This window comes from Bos indicus, chromosome 10, assembly GCF_029378745.1.
Source record: "Bos indicus isolate NIAB-ARS_2022 breed Sahiwal x Tharparkar chromosome 10, NIAB-ARS_B.indTharparkar_mat_pri_1.0, whole genome shotgun sequence".
Lineage (NCBI taxonomy): Eukaryota > Metazoa > Chordata > Mammalia > Artiodactyla > Bovidae > Bos > Bos indicus.
Genome location: NC_091769.1, coordinates 99,850,942 through 99,871,026, shown reverse-complemented (window position 1 = coordinate 99,871,026; position 20,085 = coordinate 99,850,942). Strand labels below are relative to the sequence as shown.

Below are 20,085 nucleotides of genomic sequence, written 5' to 3'. Positions count from 1 at the left end.
GACCCTTGCATATAGTCAATTATCTTTTAAAAAGTGCCAAGGCGGTTCCATGAGGAAAGGACAATCTCTTCAACAAATGGTACTTGGGACATTTTTAGGCAAAAAAATTGATCCTTATGTAACACCCTATGCAGAAACTAATTCAAAATGGATTAGAAACAGTGTAGAAGCTAAAACTTAACCAAAATTTTAAAAACTTTATTCAAATGGTAAAATAAAAAATTTTGTAAAAGACATTGGTGAAAAACTGCTGAGATTCAAACAAGGTCTGTAGTTAATAGTATACTGTCAATATTAATTTTCTGGTTTTAATAATTGTACTATAGCTATATAAAATCTTAATATCAGAGAAAGCTAGATGCAGGGTTTCTGTGACATTCTGTACTATTTTTGCAACTTTTCTGTTAAGTTTAAAGTTATTTCATAATAAAAACTTAAATAAAGAAAATGAATTGACAAATCACAGACTGGGAGAAAATATTTGCAAAACATGTATCTGACATAGGACTGTATTTATATAAAGAGGACTCTCACAACTTAACACTAAGAAGACAAACAACCCATTTTCTAAAAAATGGGCAAAAGATTTAAATAGATATTTCACCAAAGAAGATACATAGATGGAAAATAAGAATAAGAAAAGTTGCTCAACGAAAAGGCACCCCCTCATGCACTGCTGGTGGGATTCTAAACTGGTACAATCAGTATGGAAAACAGTATGGAGGCTCCTCAAAGAGTTACAAATAGAACTACCGTATGGGTCAGTAATTCCACTTCTGCGAATTTACCTGAAGGAAATTAAACACTAATTTGAAAAGCTATATGCTGTATGTTCACTGCAGCATTGTTTGCAATAGCCAAGATATAGAAGCAATCTAAGTATCTTTTGATAGATGAATAGAAAAACAAGGCGTGATATATATACACAATGGAACATTACTTGGCTACAAAAAATGAAATCTTGTGTTTTGCTATAATATTACCGGATCTAGAGGGTATTATTGGAAGTGAAATAAGTTGGACAAAAAAGACAAATACAGTATGATCTCATTTATATATGGAATCTGAAAAACAAAACAAACAAAATGAAAAGATTCAGATACAGAGAGTAAATGCTGTTGGCAAAAAAGAGGAAGCTGAGAATGTGGGGCAAAATAAAATGACGGGGATTAAAAGGTACAAGCCTCCTTTTATGAAATAAGCCACAAATAAGTAATACATGGCCTAAGGGAAAGAATCAAAAACACAGGAATTAACTTTTTATGGGGACAGATGGTTAGTAGACTCACCTTTCCGATCATCTCAGAGCATAAGCAAATGTCAAATGACCATGTAGTACATCTGAAACTAACGTAATACTGTATGTCAGCTATACTTCAATTTAAAAAAAAGGAAAAAAGAGCTTCTTATCATCAGGCATGAGGGAAATACAAACTAAAATGCTATGAGATACCATTACATATCCAGAGAGTGGCTAAAAAAGGACCGCCAATGGGAAGTGCTGGTGAGGATGTGGAAGTGACGGCAACGAAAACGACAGCCACTTTGGAAAACAGTTTGGCAGTTTCTTATAAACTGAAACATACACTTACTATATTACCCCACAGTTCCACTCCTAGTAAATAAATTTATCCAGGTGAAATGGAAGCATACGGTCAAATATTCTAAATGAACATTTACAGCAGGTTTATTCCTAATAGCCAAAAATGAGTCAAGATAACCCAAATGTCCACCAACTGGTGAACGTCGATAAACAAACTATGGTATATTCACTAAATATTTTTGCTAAATACTTAGCAAAAAAAAGAAAGAAATGCTGACCATGGATTAGTTTCAGGAGTGTTAACTAATTGAAATAAGTTAGATCCAAAATGATATATATTGTATAATTGCACTTATATGAAATTCTAGAAAAGGCAAAACTATAGTGAAGAAAGATCAGTGGTTGCCAGGAACTGGAGGGAAGAGAGTGACTGCAAAGGACTAGGGAGAAGTTTTTGCTGAAATGCTGAAATGGTCTGTACCAGAAGTCAGTGAACACGCTCTGTGAAAAAACAGACAGTACATTTCTCAGGCTTTGCAGGATCACAGAACCTCATCACAACCAGTCAACTCTGCCTTTTAGTATAAAAGCCACCATAGACAATATGTAAAAGAATGAATGTGTTAAAAAGAACAGATTATAAATTACTGTCTAATCACAGTATTAAGATCAGCATCCAATCACAAAAATATATTAGGAATAACAGGTAAAATGAAACAGAGACATTAGATTCAAACAGTTAATAAATGGCATTCTGAATTTGCTAGGTGCATAGAATCTGTAGCTGGTACTTTACTACACCAAGCACAAACCCACAGGTATATAATGTATTCATTTTTGAATTAACACAAATTTTGATTAACACAAATTAGAAGTGAAGCTGAGAAGGGTTTAAACTGGGTACAGAAATTAACATTTGCACATGTTTACCTTTGGCTGAAAGGATTTTATTATAGTGAACAGCCATGTGATTCTTGACCAGTTGGAGGGTACTTAGTCTGAGAGAGGAGGAGTCAGTGCACAAAGCTAAAAATTAAAACACACTTAATCATTATATATTTAAAGTTAATTAAAATCCATCATGAGATAAACAAGTTACTCAGCATTAAGTACATTTTTATAAAATGTTCTGAACTTTACCATGGAGACACTGGCATTGTATCTGTGATCCTGTGTCCTGGCTGTCATCCTGCAATGACAACTGACGAGCTACTGACTACTCTGGGTTCAATCAAACCTTTCTAAGTTTTACAAGCCTGAGAGTTTTGGGACGAGATTTTGGAAGATATCTACCATTACATTTACAAAACTATTTCTTATTGACAGCTCTCAATCTCGTAACTAAAAATATTTAGCTGCTTGCCTGATGATAAAATACTGTTATCATGCTTAACATTTGAATACACTGGTCTGGGAAATCAAACAAGTCCTACAGATGAAGATTCTATTCTGAGACGAAAATTTCTAATTTTATACCTGAAAACAAGACCTACAAATTGGTTCACTGCATTCTTTTGGAAGTATTAGGACAACCTTAAGACAAGCACAATCACAAAGAAATTAGATGACATTAAACTTCTTGACCTCATCTGAACTGTTAAAAGAAATCTTAGAATTAAGCATGCATATACAAGTATAAACATATAAAATATAAACATAAACACAGGCATAACTTCTAAAAATATTAAACAGTTTTTGAGAATAATACATACACGTAGTTAAAAAAAATGCAGCTAAAACGGCATATACACTGAAAAGCAGTGAATTTCCTGCCCTGACCCTAAGTGTTCTCTCCCAGAAGTAAACTTTGCTACTTTTTTAGTGTATCCTTCTACGGAAATTCTATGCATAATAAAAGTATATGCAATAATGATAACCTTGACACTGATACTACAACTACTACTAAAAACATTTACTGAAAAGGTACTATGCATATATTGTTCTAAGCTCTTTACATGCAGTGACTTACTTAGTCATTATCATCACCATTTAATAGATGTGAAAACTGAGGCACAGGAATGTGACGTCTTCAAGGTCACACAGCTGATAAAGGACATAGTTTGGATGCGAACCAAAGCAATCTCATACTTACAATCACTGTTTCTATACCAGCTCTGCAACATATTCTTAAAAAAAAACTTAGTAAATGACATACTGCTCTTCAGTCTGTTTTTCTATGTATCTTTTAAAACTAGTTCAAAATTTTTATTTAAAAATTATTTTTCGAAGTTTATGATTCTAGTTCCATGTGTATATATGTGCTTTATTACCAAGAAATAAGTGAGTAATTGAAAATGATTCTTCTTTTACATTTGGAGGATCGGCAGCAAAGATTTTTCATGTAAATAAGGAAAAAAAGACTTTCAATTATTTTGACCAAAAACCCAGGCTTAAAAATTTTAAGCTACAATTATAAAATATTTAAAATGTACATTAAAATTTAAAGTCCTTAAAATGTGAAAACATTAAGATGTTTGATCTTACAGAATATAGATTTAGAGAACATCTTAGAGAATGTTGATTTTCCTTTTAGAGGATCTAGAAATTCCAACTGCATAAAGAGCCCCAACTGGACAAGTGTTTGTTCCTGATACAAAATGGACTTTTCAAGTGCTCTTTTTCTCTGCCTGGCTTTTCCTCTTCAGTGCTGTGTCTTTAACCACCTGCTAATCACCATTTTAACAAGGAAGGCAAACCTTCAGCCAGGGCAGTCTGCCAGCAACAGAAGAGCTGGGCTGGAGCTGCCACAGTGGGCAGGAGGCGACCAGGGCCACATCCAGGGCAGGATGAACTCCTACACTCTCTAGTCTCAGGAATTCTTGCAATATTTAATTCTAAGTAGTAGTATGGAGGAGGAGGAAATGGCAGCCCACTCCAGTACTCTTGCCTGCAAAATCCCACAGACAGAGGAGCCTGGCGGGCTACAGTCCATGGGGTCGTACGGAGCAGCACACGACTGGGCGCAGCACAGCAGTAGTATGAAGTTCAAATATGGATTAAATGAAGTATTTTTTCATCATGCTATATAATTTACAAATAAAGGAAACACAACTGGTCAATCTTTTAACCATCTTTTACCATTTTAAGTACCTCACTTACCATTACTTTTGGTGCTCAAGTGTCCTTTAAATAGGCATGATGCATCAAATGTGGGAAGGACAGAGGTTGCTCTGACTTTTAACAAAAAAACATGAATTAGGACAAATGAAACACAACTTTGACAAAGACACTACTGAACACATAAAAAATCATAAGCTTATCTTTACCAAAATTGTTTAAAATTTATTCAATCAATTCAATTACTAACCAGCAATAATATATCACATAAAAATCCTGCTGCCATAGATAAAAGGCTTTCTTTTTAAGAAAATAAGTTATTTTTTAAAAAGTTCTCCCTTGAGACTTAAGTTTTACTCGATAAAATAATAAACACATCAATTATGTTACTTGAGAATGTACTGACTTTATTCCGTAAATCACTGACCTGTTGGTTTTTAAATGATTTTGAGATACAATCAATAAGATTTTGAGTTAATATATATATATTAACTATTTTAGTTAATCATAGGCTGGTCTGTCCTTAAAAAAAGTGATCTTCTCACAGAATAATTTAGTAACTTATAAAATTATTATATAAAAGTACATAAAAATATCAGAACTTAATGATTAAAGATGTCTTAAGCTTCATCTAGTCCAATCCACTTACCCTCCTGCTTGGATTCTATCTAAACATCCTATATTTAATTTTTTATATATATTTATATGTTTTATTTATATTTTTAAATTGAAGGATAATTGCTGTACAGAATTATAAATTGTTAAACATTAACATGAATCATACAATTGTTTTATGCAATTGTAAACTGCCAAACATTAACATGAATCAGCCACAGGCATACACTTGTGAACCTCCCCATTCCACCCCTCTAGGTTGTTACAGTGGAGAAGGCAATGGCGACCCACTCCAGGACTCTTGCCTGGAAAATCCCATGGACGGAGCAGCCTGGTGGGCTGCAGTCCATGGGGTCGAGAAGAGTCGGACACGACTGAGCAACTTCACTTTCACTTCTCACTTTCACGCATTGGAGAAGGAAATGGCAACCCACTCCAGTGTTCTTGCCTGGAGAATCCCAGGGTCGGGGGAGCCTGGCGGGCTGCCGTCTATGGGGTCGCACAGAGTCGGACACGACTGAAGCGACTCAGCAGCAGCAGCAGGTTGTTACAGAGCTCTGGATGAGTTCCCTGCGTCATACAGCAAACTCCCGTTGGCTGTCTATCTCACCTATGGTAATGCGTGTCTCCACGTCACTCTCCACACACCCTGCTCTCCCCTCCTCCCCCACCAGCCATGCCAAGCCTGTTCTCTGTGTCTGCGTCTCCACTGCTGCCCTGCACATAATTTCATCAGCACCATCTTTCTAGATTCCATACATATGCATCAGTACACAAAATTTGTTTCTCTGATTTCCTGCACTCTGTGTAACAAGCTCTAGTTTCATCCACCTCATTAGAACTGACTCAAATGTGTTTCTTTTTATGGCCGAATAATATTCCATTGTATATATATGTACCACAGCTTCTTTATCCATTCATCTGTCAATGGACATCTAGGTGGCTTCCATGTCCTAGCTATTGCAAATAGTGCTGTAATGAACACTGGGGTACAGAAAACTAGTATCTCCCCTAACATCAGTGTCTCACCTTTCAGACAAGATGGGCTATCAGAAAACTAGATATATACTTCATCACAAAACAACTTCTGTCCCCCAAAAGTGATTGTGTTTTGAAGGGTAACCTCCAAGATAGGAAAGCTGAGTCACAGAGTTTAATGGAATTCAACAAGCAAATATAGTGTATTCCAAGCCATGTTTTAAATGGGTAAATGGTCATTCTGCTTTATAAGCTATAAAGGTGTGGGGAAGACACAGTCAAAGTCTGAAAGAAATATGGATGTTTGAAAACAGAAAAAGAGGTATCAAGTCAGCAGAACTAAAATCCAGGATGAGAGAACAAATCCTGCTGGAAGACAGTGAAACAAACAAAAAAACCACCTGAGATAAGAATATCCAAGAAGCTCCATCTACACTGTAAGTCAGAGAGCAAGAAGGAAAAGCATTAACTTACTTAGGACAAGAGAAGTCAAGGTGGTAACACTTGAGTTGGTAGTAAAGACAGTCATGAAGGAGCATATAGAAATATAAAAGGAGAAAACTAACCACCAAACTCTCAAACAAATCTTATTTCTCCAGAGGAAAAAATTGCTGACTTTTTGCCTACCCAGAATCCAGTGCCCCTTTGAGGAAAACACGACCTCAACCTGCTTGAGGAACCACTCCTCCCTTCGCTTAGCCTAGCTGGTTCAAGAGGATCCCACTGTCGGAGGTGCGCGTGTCATCCCAAACTGGCCAGTTATGGTGACTAAATCAGCAAAGACTATGTGACCCTAGTCCAGACAATGAGACACAGTCCTGGGACTCTTACTGGAACTATTAGGAAATCCCTAGAACGTAAACAGGCCTGACACTACTGGTGGCCATCTTGCCCCATGCAATGGGAACCTGAGAAGGAAACTTACACAGAGGTAAGTGGAACCAGGACCAAAGAAGATCACTGATAACACTGCTTGAGCACTGAGATATAACCATGTGTGAAGCTCTACCCTCCCTAGACTCTTCTCCACAGGAGCTCAAAAATTCCCACTTTTGCTTAAACCAATTTGAGTTGAATTTCTTCACTTGTATTCACTTACTGAATACTGTTAAGTGTACCTGGCAACCTTTTAACCACTTTGTAGCTAGAAACTCACTTAATCCTTAAAACAATCCTATGAGATTGGTACTATCATTACTCACACTGTATAGGTGAAGCACAAAGAGGTAAGACATGTCATTTGCCCAAGACCTCAGCAGCAAGACCTCAGCAGTCTGGCTCCTGAGTCTTAACCATTACACTGTCCTGATCAATATAAATTGCTTAGTACTCACATCATACTCCATGCTACTACTATACCATATGAAACAGGCTAAGAAGTATGTAGTTTATTCCCTGTATGCAGTTTATTCCTTCCAAGTTCCTTCCTAATGAATGTGTTTCCCTACAGTTGACAGAAAAAGAAAAAGCAGGTATATACAGAGAAGTGAGAGAGCACAATGTCAGAGGCCATAAACAATAAAAGAGAAATAACTTTAGATGTCTTAGTACCCTGTGCTCTTAAAATCATCAGAGGTAATGAAATCTAATCAATTTAAAAGGTGCATTTTGTTGTTCAGTCGCTAAATTATGTCCAACTCTTTGTGATCCCCAAGGACTGCAGCACGTTAGGCTTCCCTGTCCCTCACCATCTCCTGGAGCTTGCTCAAACTCATGTCCATGGAGTCGGTGATGCCATCCAACCATCTCATCCTCTGTTGCCCGCTTCTCCTTTTGCTTTCCTTCCTTCCCAGCATCAGGGTCTTTTCCACTGAGCTGGCTCTTTGCAGCAGGTGGCCAAAGTATTAGAACTTCAGCATCAGTCCTTCCAATAATATTCAGGGTTGATTTCCTTTAGGATTGACTGGTTTGATCTCCTTGCAGACCACCGAACTCTCAAGTCTTCTCCAGCACCACAGTTTGAAAGCATGAATTCTTCAGCACTCAACCATCTTTATGGTCCAATTCTCACATCCATACATGACTACATAGCTTTGACTATATGTACCTTTGTCGACAAAATGATGTCTCTGCTTTTTAATGTACCGTCTAGGTTTGTCATGACTTTTCTTCCAAAGAGCAAGCATCTTTTAACTTCATGGCTGCAGTCACTGTTCACAGTGATTTTGGAGCCCAAGAAAAGAAAACCTGTCACTGCTTCTACTTTCCTGCCTTTCTTTTTGTTATGAAGTGAAGGGACCAGATGCCATGATATTAGTTTTTTGAATGTTGAGTTTTCACTCTCCTCTTTCACCCTAATCAAGAGGCAAGTCTTTAGTTTCTCTTCAGTTTCTGCCATTAGAGTGGTATCATCTGCATATCTGAGGTTGTTGATATTTCTCCCAGCAATCTTGATTCCAGCTTGTGATTCATCCAGCCTGGCATTTCACATAATGTACTCTGTATGTACTTCATGGTCAGAGGACCCTGGTGGGCTATAGTCCATGGGGCTCCAAAGAGTCGGACAAGACTGAGTGACTAACACTCTCACTTTCAGCACTGCCTGGGAAGCCCCCAGGTGGGATTAGGGCAACTCTAACCACCTCATTTTAACTTAATTAGCTCTTTAAGGGTCCTATTCCGAGGGAAGGGGTTTGGACTTCAAAAACCCTGCATATAAGTTAAATAAGCAGGGTGACAATATACAGCCTTGTCACACTCCTTTTCAATTTTAAGCCAGTCCATTGTTCGATGTCTTCTTAGGTATTTTAGCTCTAGCTAAATTTATTTATGGTTTTCTATTAACAATTACCTCAGATCTCTGTTGAGTATTACATTTTTCTTAAAAGCTCAATAAAAAGCAATGTTTGATACTATATGTATCAAACATTATATAATGTCCTAAAAATGGAGCTAGTTAAATTGGGTAAGTTATAAAAACAGAAACCTTTTTACTTTTTTTACATGAACCTCATTTTAAAAACAACCTAATTAACAAATAGACTTACTAAGTCTATGATACTCTACTTTTTACATATATCCTTTCCCATGCTCCCATTTCTACCATGAGATAGTTAAGTTGCTCTAAGGTTTTGCTTTATCATACCTGGATTGAAAGTCTGTTGTGTCACTTACTGGGACCTTGGGAAGTTATTTATGATTTTTTTCATTTATTCACCATGAAATCAATGTACAAGATGTTTTGTGCATTAAAACTCGAGATAATTTCGGAATAGTTTCCAGTATACAGCAAGAGTCATGTTAGCTTCTGTGGTAAAACTTTTGAAAGCCATAAACGTATTTTTGTTTGCTTTTTCTGGAACTTAGATGGTAAACTGTCAGAAAATACAGCTTGCTGATCAATGAATAATTATCTCCTACATTCAGAACAGCACTTATTTTGATCGATGACTACATAATAAAGGCACACTTGTATGCAAAGCAAGACATTGCTAGGAACCATCTGGCAGCTTGGTTTAAAGGTATAATTTAAAATAGATGCGAACACTGAATTGGGAGAAGCCTGAAGACTGCCTTATCTGCCCTGCTCACAAAGTGTGAAGATGTAAACTATTTGGGTTCGGCTGACTCCTCGAGAGTTAGTTACATGGTTCCAACTGTTCCACAGTGATGCCCATTTTAACCCAGAGTATTCAGTCAAGTGCAAGTATACATAGTGAAAATGGCTTAGTTCTTTGCTACTGAAACTGTAGCCAGTAACACTACATCATTTGGAAGCTTATTCGGAATGAGTAATCTCAGCCCCTCCGTCAAGACCTGCATTTTTAACACGATTCCTAGGCAATCAATATTCACTGTGAGGTTGGAGAATTCCTGGGTTACCGTGTAGTTTGGGGGCGGGGCTGGGGGCGGGGTTACCGTACGGAGGATTTTGTATTTCTTAAGTACACACTGTTAACAGTGTGCCAAGAGCTTTGTAGGTATTATCTGCATTTAATCCTCAAGAGCTCCAAGACATGGGTGTTTTTACAACCACGATCGAGATGAAGAGACCGAAGCTCACCCCTAAGTGCAGGGGGCGAGGGGAGGACTTGATTCGGGGCTCAGGGAGGTCTGCCTCCGCCCGACTTCAGGGGGACAGGGCCTCCCGAGGCCGGAGTAACAAACTCTGAGCCAACAAGCGCACCTGGGGAGCCCGCACGCAAGGCTTCCTCAGCGGCGAGAGGCCTAGACAGCTTGTGGAGGGCTCGGAGGCAACGCTGACGACCAAGCAGGGGCCCGGGAGCGCGCGCGCGCGGCAGCGACGCCGACCCCACACCTGAGGGGGCCGGGCAGCCGGCGGGCGCCCGCGACGGCGGCCCTTTACCTCTCCGGCTGGCGTCCATGCTCTGGCTCTCCTGCGGCCACACCGCGGGGACTTGCGGCGTCCCCTTCGGCCCTTCCAGGGGCCCGGCCGGCTCCCCGCGGCAGAGGTTCGGCGAGAGGCAGCCGGAGGGCGGGGCGGCGCGGCGCAGTGGCGGAGGCGGCGGGAGACTGACGCGCGGCCGGCGGCTGAGGGAGGGCCCCGAGGCGCCGGATTGTGACGTCACCGCGCAGGGACGCGCCCCCCCGGCCCTGTCCCCCCGGTCTCGAGAGGGGAGCGGAGGAAGTTGGGACGCTGGGGTGCAGCGCCGGCCGGCGGCCCTGCGGCTCTGCTGCCCGTCGGGACTCCGCCCCCAGCACCCGGCAGGCCTTGTCGCTGCGGGACGAGCGGGAAGACATGCCGGCCTCATCGGGCGTCCGTGTACCCTGGGTCCCGGAAAGAATTGTTGGTTGAGCTAAGTAAGGGTCACATTTAACCGGCTCTAGATAATTAGATTTCCAAGCAGTACTTGAACATTTGGATAAGTGAACATCCTGGGTATGAAAAGCATCTACGTATTATTTTAAGTCTTAACCCCAATAATCAGTTTGCATTTCTTCTCGACGCAATGATCGAACTCGGGTCTCCCGCATTGCAGGCAGACGCTTTACCATCTGAGCCACCAAGGAAGCCCAAAATAAATTTACAAGCAGCAGCAGTACTTGAACATTTGGATTGGTGAAAATCCTGGGGATGAAAAGCATCTACATATTATCTTAATTCTTAATCCCAGTAATCACTTTACATTTCCTTTCTGCTTCCTGAGCTTCCCCCCACCCCCTCCTCTTTCACCACCACCTTCCGCCTTTTTGTGTACACCCGTGGCGGATTCATGTCGATGTATGGCAAAACCAATACAATATTGTAAAGTAATTAGCCTCCAATGAAAATAAATAAATTTATATTAAAAATAATAATAAAATCTTAAGTCATCAGTTTTCCTTTATGATGGAAGCGAGTTGTAGCGTAAACAAGGTGTTGAATTATCCGTGGCTTTCCACAATTTGTTTAATTTCGAAGGAGTTACTTTTGAATCCTTGGACGTGAGGGCAGACTGGGGCCGGGCAGCGTTCTGTAACGTGTCCTTGTCCGCAGCAGGTCTACGGACATTCCGGGCTGGATGCATGATTGTTGGGCTGTCCTGTGCAGTGCGGGGTGTTCAGCAGCGAGCCTTGACCTCTGCACACTGCATGGCAGTAGCAGCCCACCCATTCCACTCCTGGTTGTGCCAGGAAAGGTCCCCAGCTGTTGCCAAAGGTCCTCTGAGACGCAAAATTGCACCCCACCCCCCACCATCTCTTCTGTAATGGCAAAAGTACTGTCTTTGAAGGCAGACATGTGGAACGTCTGATGGTGAGTTTTCTGCTGCAATGAGTTCCTACATCTCTTGAGTTGCTTTGTAAACCTCTCCAAGCCTGAAGCCCCTTGTCTAAGATGTAAGAGATGGTACCAACTTTGTAGTTGTAAGGATTAACACATGCAGTGCCTGGCAGAACGAGGTGTTCAGCAAATAACAGTTTTCTCTCTTTTAAGACTTTTGTCTCAGAAGGGGAATTCAGGCACAGAGGAGTAAATTAGGAACATTATGAAAAGGAAAGGTGTATCTATAGCCAGAAATTCACCTGGACTCCTGATTTTCTACGACTCCAGGGAAAGGAGAAAATTAGATTCAGAATTGAGAAATGTGGAAGTGTGTGACGGTTCTGTGGCCCCAACAACGAAAAGTCATTTAGAAGGGTACAGGGGCAGGACACCCAGGGCTACAGGGCGTGCTGCAGTCCATGGGCTTCGCTGCAGTCGCAGAGTCGGACACGACTGAGCGACTGAAGTGAGGGGCAGAGAGTCAGGTGTTACCTAGAGAACAATGACACTCTTGCCTACCTACTCATTAATGCTTGAAATCGCTAAGAACAGGAAGCCCTTTATTCCATTACTAGCATCTGGAAAATATCTTGCATATACTAGACCTCCAGTAAGCATTTGTTAAATTGGATTAGAACTGAAGCATAAAGGGCAAACACCCCTGGGAGAGGCAACACAGTGACCTGACTCACTCAAGGGTGATGCCAGTTTCTCTTGTGAAAGTAGCCTTTGGGTATCAAAAGTAAATTTTGGCTTCCAAAAGGAAAGGGGCTCCACGATTGAAAGACAACAAAATGAGGCTTGTGAAGACTACATTGCTTGGTAGCCAACTTCAACTGAAACCATCCTCATTTCATGATTTCTAAGTATTTTGTTCCAGTTCTTTCAAGAAGTGCATGAGAGAGTCCTCTTCTTTCCAACCATAGCAGAGAACATATTATCATAAGTCCCTTTATGATAGTTAATTTAATTATCCTTTGTCTTCACTCTGTATAAAAAAGAGAGAGAAGATCCTTTCTGGTTGCTATCCCCAGAGATAACCCTGATCATGGGTAAATGTGTGCAGCTGGCCTGGGTTTATTGTCGAGTTCGCTCCCAGGAACACGCTTCCAATGGGGAGTCACCACCAACTGCAATGTCCTTGGAGCACAGACGTTCCTGAGACTTTTTGTTGAATATTAAAACATGAATTTCTCATTGTTAAGGAATGATTCCAATGATACATTTTCGTTACTGCTATCTAGAGGCTTGTCTATCTGTATTTCAGAAGGAAAGCACTTTGCTCTCTTAATGCACTGGTATGTTTACTTTTCTGACTTTCTTCTTTTTGTCTTAGCTTGTCAGCTCAAAACTAAGACTTATGCTTTGCTGCAATAACTATTCATAGCCTATTTTTCTATTCATCTCTTTAATTCCCTATATTATGCAGGTGGCTTTTATTCTTCTACTTTTATTTAATGGTTTAATCAAGCCTGTTTTTAACTAGATGAGTTTGAAGCTCTTTGGAAATACACAAATGAAATAAGCTATATATTATTATATACCATAATATATAGCCTAATACATATACTCTATATGGGCTTCCCAGGTGGAGCTAGCAGTTACAGAACCCACCTGCCAGTGCAGGAGACATAAGAGATGCGGGTTCGATCTCTGGGTCAGGAAGATCCCCTGGAGAAGGAAATGGCAACCAACTCTAGACCTCTTGCCTGGAGAGTCCCCTGGACAGAGGAGCCTGGTGTGCTACAGTCCATAGGGTCACAGAGAGTCAGATACGACTCAAGGCTTTTATTCTTCTCTTATTTAATGGTTTAATCAAGCCTATTTTTAATTAGATGAGTTTGAAGCTCTTTGGAAAAAGAGATACAAATGAAATAAGCTATGTATCATTACATACCATAATATATTATTACATACCATAATATTTACTACACACCATAATATATAGCTCAATACATATACTGTATAGTTTATTGTATTTTATTACTTATTATTTTAAAACATTGTATTATTACATTTACATTTAATCTATATCTTTATAGATTACCATTGATTTCATAATTTAGAGAATTTATGTTTCTCTGTTTGGCCATGCTTAGCTTTATGAATGAAAATTATGCAGTGAATGTAATGGAGACACCAAGAGCTAAAGGCTAAGATAATCTTTTCCCATTCAGTGGCTCATTATAAACATGTTTTCATCTTTAATGTTCCTGAAGGATAAAAATGAAGGACATTTTTTAGGGGATTTTTTTAAGGTGTACGCTTCAGGGCAGAGAAAAGAAATGGAATTAAATGATGTTGGTTTTTATTTCAAAAGAAAATCCCCTAGGTTTTGGTGGGAACCTTGGAAATTCGAGCTATTGACTATATCTTAACCATTCTCCAATCAAAATACTGTAGCTTATTCATTTATCTAATAAATAGATGAGAAAATGGAACTTTAGAGCTTGGTGGTATTAAATATTATGAAGTAATGGATTAATTTGCTGTTTGTCACTAGAGGGGGCTTTAGGAAAGTTTTAAACTGTGTCTCTGTGAGGAAGACAGCCAACCCACAGGAGACAATATTAACCTACAAATCTTACTCAAGGAGTGTAAGGGGTGAAAAGCATTTTGAAACGTGACTCCGAGGTAGAACTTCTCCAACAGTAGTGGCATGTATACCGAATTCGTTCCTGAGCACAGAAAGAAGTCATTGGATTATCTAAAGGCCCTTCATGAATAAAAAATGTCATCATTGTCAACCTATAACTTGATTTTTCTTAATTTAATTGTTAAAGCTAGAGAGAACAGTGATGACCATAATTCTCAATAAAGCAACATGATCCTAACAGGGAAAAAAAAAAGACAAGAAAGGGTGATAATAGGATAAGCTGATCCCAAAAGACCATTTTGAGTTCCCTTGGGAAAAAGAACTCTGATATCCGAACACAAATATCATCTTGTCCATAGAAAATTATTCTCAATTGTGTAACACTACACAGAGGTCACTGCACTTTTTATTATGCTCCATTCCACACTTTAGGTTTTTTTTCTTACAGTTTATTTATTTTTAAAAAGGTTTTTTTTAAGATGATTTATTTATTTTATTGCTGGGTGTACTAGGTCTTTCTTGCCGCGGGCAGCCTTTCTCTAGTGGTGGGGGGCAGGGGGCTGCTCTCTGGCTGCGGTGCGCTGACGTCTCCTTGCGGTGCCTTCTCTTGTCGCAGCACATGGGCTCTAGGCATGTGGGCTTCAGCAGTTGCAGCTCATGGGCTCGAGAACTTGGACTCAGTAGTTCAGGGCATGGACTTAGTTGCTGTGTGGGATGTGGGATGTGGCATGTGGGATCTTCCTAAACCAGGGGTTGAACCTGCACTGGCGGGTGGATTCTTAACCACTGGACACCAAGGAAGTCCCTTCCTACAGTGTAAAAGAGCACAGGATTATGACTCTGGGGGGAGCTTAGCTGATTTCTTGCTACTAAGAAAAGAATCACTTGTAGAATTGCATGTATTAAGCCCACTAGTAACTATCATACGTCTCCATGGCTCCCCAGGTGTGTTCCTTAAATCTTTTCATCCAATTAAGAGAGGAAGTCTCCATGAACAGAACTGAATCATTCTGTGGTTACTAGGTAGCTTGTCCCTATAGCTTAAGAAGAGCATTTTATCTCTTTTTCCACTGCCAATCAGTTGCCACAATACATCAAAGGTGATGCTTGACCTAAAGGTTTGGTTATCTCCACTTAATACATTCTCTAAGTGTCTTCACCATTAAAAAGAAAGCAAAGCAAAAAGCATAACTGATGTGTTACTTTACCCTGATATTATTTTTTTCACTTAAAAAATAGAGTCTGAAGTTTCAATGATTAGTGGATTTCTGGGAAGTTGCAATAAAGCTCCTCTAGGTGTACCTAGGAATCCTGAATAGCCACATGCAATCAAGTAAAAAACCCTGAGTTTGTAAGCCACCAGTGACAACCATCCCTTTTCAATGCCCTAAGGGATCTAATCTCCACTCTAAACAAAATTAAGGACAGAAATGAAGGACATTCAGGACTATTTAAATTTAGATGCATTAATTACTTCTTTATACTATTTGAGCAAGTAAGCAAACCTCTGGGAGACAGCAGAGGACAGAGGAACCTAGTATGCTGCAGTCCACAGCGTCGCAGCGTCAGACACGACTTAGCGACTGAGCAACGACGAAGCTCAGATGCTGGAGATGAGACTGGGTTACTGACTCCCTCAGACACAGTCAGTCTCTGCCTTTATTGACTGAAATATGGGTTTCTCTAACCTTCTCTGCAGATGGTGACTGCAGCCATGAAATTAAAAGACGCTTACTCCTTGGAAGGAAAGTCATGACCAACCTAGATAGCATATTCAAAAGCAGAGACATTACTTTGCCAACAAAGGTTCATCTAGTCAAGGCTATGGTTTTTCCAGTGGTCATGTATGGATGTGAGAGTTGGACTGTGAAGAAGGCTGAGCGCCGAAGAATTGATGCTTTTGAACTGTGGTGTTGGAGAAGACTCTTGAGAGTCCCTTGGACTGCAAGGAGATCCAACCAGTCCATTCTGAAGGAGATCAGCCCTGGGATTTCTTTGGAAGGAATGATGCTAAATCTGAAACTCCAGTACTTTGGCCACCTCATGAGAAGAGTTGACCCATTGGAAAAGACTGATGCTGGGAGGGATTGGGGGCAGGAGGAGAAGGGGACGACAGAGGATGAGATGGCTGGATGGCATCACTGACTTGATGGATGTGAGTCTGAGTGAACTCCGGGAGTTGGTGATGGACAGGTCAGCCTGGCGTGCTGTGATTCATGGGGTTGCAAAGAGTTGGACACGACTGAGCGACTGAACTGAACTGAACTGAACTGAACCTTCTCTGAGTCCTTTCATTTCCTTGTCTGCAACAATTTTTCAGTGTTCACTATTTCATGGTTTTTTTTTAAATCTAACATTTCCAACAGTATGAAAACACATAATGAAAACAGCTCTTGTTACCTAATATTAAGTGTCCACTGAAATGTGTACCCATAGGAAACTTCAAATTAAAAAAAAGCATTGTGAGTTTAAAAATGTGTACAGGAGACACAGCCTACAGTGGAGGCACAGTCTAGAAACTGTGGTCATGGTCTGGGCACAGAATGATTTCCTCTGTGTCATTTATAACATGCAGAGTAGATCCTTATATAAGATAACTGGACAAATAAGCTAAAAAAACAGTGACGCTCTGAGCCTTATTAATTTACTTTCTAAACAAGGGTAACAGTAAACAAATACTTTCCCTTGTACATCAGAAAATGTAGGGGCTAGAAGGATGCCAGTAATCACCAAGCCAAAACCTTCATCTTGCAGAAAAGACTGCTGGAGCCCAGAGCACACCCTCAGCCCACACAACTCAGCTTTCTGACTCCTGATTTAGTGCTCGTTCCACTAAGTCAGGAAACAGGCAGTGAGACAATAATCTCAGTGACATTTCATTATGTATGTTTAGTGTCTTATGCATGTACCACCCCCCAAAAGCAGAAATTTTATTTTATTGTGCAATCATGGACACATAAAATGGAAAAGGTAAATGAGAATTTGCTTAAGTCCTTTGTCATAGGCAAACCTGCATTTAAGCTCTCTGAGAGAAATGAAATATGTATAAAGTCATACATTTTTCTAAAAGACCAAGTTATATGATTCTTTCAAAATGAGAGCAAGCCCGGTTGAGCCCAGTTTTTCTCCTGCCCTAGAGATGAGCATGAAAAGGCAAAAGATAGAACACTGAAAGATGAACTCCCCAGGTCGGTAGGTGCCCAATATGCTATGGGAGATCAGTGGAGAAATAACTCCAGAAAGAATGAAGAGATGGAGCCAAAGCAAAAACAACACCCAGTTGTGGATGTGACTGGTGATGGAAGCAAAGTCCAATGCTGTAAAGAGCAATATTGCATAGGAACCTGGAATGTTAGGTCCATGAATCAAGGCAAGTTAAAGTGAAGTCGCTCAGTCATGTCCGACTCTTTGCGACCCCATGGACTGCAGCCTCCTAGGGTCCTCCGTCCATGGTATTTTCCAGGCTAGAGTACTGGAGTGAGTTGCCATTTGGACGTGGTCAAATAGGAGATGGCAAGCGTGAACATCAACATTTTAGGAATCAGTGAACTAAAATGGACTGGAATGGGTGAATTTAACTCAGATGACCATTATATCTACTGCTGTGGGCAAGAATCCCTTAAAAGAAATGGAGTAGCCATCATAGTCAACAAAAGAGTTTGAAATGCAGTACTTGGTTGCAATCTCAAAAATAACAGAATGATCTCTGTTTGTTGCCAAGGCAAACCATTCAATATCATGGTAATCCGAGTCTCTGCCCCAACCAGTAATGCTGAAGAAGCTGAAGTTGAATGGTTCTATGAAGACTTACAAGACCTCCTAGAACTAGCTCACAAAAAAGATATCCTTTTCATTATAGGGGACTGGAATGCAAAAGTAGGAAGTCAAGAGATACCTGGAGTAACAGGCAAATTTGGCCTTGGAGTACCAAATGAAGCAGGGCAAAGGCTAACAGAGTTTTGCCAAGAGAATGCACTGGTCGTAGCAAACACCCTCTTCCAACAACACAAGAGAAGACTCTACACATAGACATCACCAGATGGTCAATACCAAAATCAGATTGATTACATTCTTTGCAGCCAAAGATGGAGAAGCTCTATACAGTCAGCAAAAACAAGACCAGGAGCTGGCTGTGGCTCAGATCATGAACTCCTTATTGCCAAATTCAGACTTCAATTGAATAAAGTGGGGAAAATCACGAGACCATTCAGGTATGACCTAAATCAAATCCCTTATGGAAGTGGCAAATATGGAAGTGGCAAATTCAGATATGACCTAAATCAAATCCCTTATGGAAGTGGCAAATAGATTCAAGGGATTAGATCTGATAGAGTGCCTGAAGAACTATGGACAGAAGTTCGTGATACTTTACAAGAGGCAGTGATCAAAACCATCCCCAAGAAAAAGGAATGCAAAAAGGCAAAACTGTTGTCTGAGGAGACCTTACAGATAGCTGTGAAAAGAAGAGAAGTGAAAGGCAAAGGAGAAAAGGAAAGATATACCCATTTGAATGCAGAGTTCCAAAGAATAGCAAGGAGAGATAAGAAAACCTTCCTTAGTGATCAATGCAAAGAAATAGAGGAAAATAATAGAATGGGAAAGACTAGAGATCTCTTCAAGAAAATTAGAGATACCAAGGGAACATTTCATGCAAAGATAGGCTTAATAAAGGACAGAAATGGTATGGACCTAACGGAAGCAGAAGATATTAAGAAGAGGTGGCAAGAATACACAGAAGAACTGTACAAAAAAGATCTTCACAACCCAGATAACCACCAAGGTGTGATCGCTCACCTAGAGCCAGACGTCCCGGAACGTGAAGTCAAGTGGGTCTTAGGAAGCATCACTGTGAACAAAGCTAGTGGAAGTGAAGGAATTCCAGTTGAGCTATTTCAAACCCTAAAAGATGATACTGTGAAAGTGCTGCACTCAATATGCCAGCAAGTTTGGAAAACTCAACAGTGACCACAGGACTGGAAAAGGTCAGTTTTCATTCCAATCCCAAAGAAGAGTAATGCAAAAGAATGTTCAAACTACCGCACAATTGCACTCATCTCACACACTAGCAAAGTAATGCTCAAAATTCTCCAAGCCAGGCTTCAGTAATACCTAAACCATGAACTTCCAGATGTTCAAGCTGGATTTAGAAAAGGCAGAGGAACCAGGGATCAAACTGCCAACATGTGTTGGATTATCGAAAAAGCAAGAGAGTTCCAGAAAAGCATCTACTTTCTGCTTTATTGACTACACCAAAGCCTTTGACTATGTGAATCACAACACACTGTAGGAATTCTGAAAGAGTTGGGAATACCAGGCCACCTGACCTGCCTCTTGAGAAATCTATATTCAGTCAAGAAGCAACAGTTAGAACTGGACATGGAACAACAGACTGGTTCCAAATCCAGAAAGGAGTACATCAAGGCTGTATATTGTCACCCTGCTTATTTAACTTCTATGCAGAGTACATCATGAGAAATGCCGGGCTGGATGAAGCACAAGCTGGAATCAAGATTGCTGGGAGAAATACCAATAACCCCAGATGCTCAGATGACACCACCCTTATGGCAGAAAGTGAAGAAGAACTAAAGATCT

The 20,085-nt window shown here is 40.3% G+C and overlaps 1 protein-coding gene and 1 long non-coding RNA gene across 6 annotated transcripts in view; one reads left to right on the top strand and one right to left on the bottom strand.

Annotated features, from left to right (window-relative positions):
• The window catches only part of SPATA7 (spermatogenesis associated 7), a 35,915-nt gene extending 25,236 nt beyond the window's left edge, over positions 1 to 10,679 (bottom strand). For 2 of the 5 annotated variants that reach the window (XM_070797970.1, XM_070797971.1), the window contains exons 1-3: positions 10,500 to 10,678; positions 4,643 to 4,717; positions 2,474 to 2,569 (exon numbers count right to left, since the gene is read on the bottom strand). In XM_070797970.1, the coding sequence (XP_070654071.1) occupies positions 2,474 to 2,569; positions 4,643 to 4,717; positions 10,500 to 10,518 (190 nt within the window). In that variant the 5' untranslated portion in view covers positions 10,519 to 10,678. Of the gene's footprint in view, positions 1 to 1,289; positions 1,348 to 2,473; positions 2,570 to 4,642; positions 4,718 to 10,319; positions 10,477 to 10,499 lie in introns of those variants that run through there. The other 3 variants (XM_070797974.1, XM_070797972.1, XM_070797973.1) reach the window with 3 other exon arrangements.
• Positions 10,680 to 10,690: 11 nt separating this feature from the next.
• LOC139185416 (uncharacterized) lies at positions 10,691 to 11,318 on the top strand. The gene is made up of 2 exons (XR_011569045.1): positions 10,691 to 11,033; positions 11,134 to 11,318. It is a non-coding gene; the product is annotated as an uncharacterized lncRNA (long non-coding RNA).
• Positions 11,319 to 20,085: the final 8,767 nt, after the last annotated feature.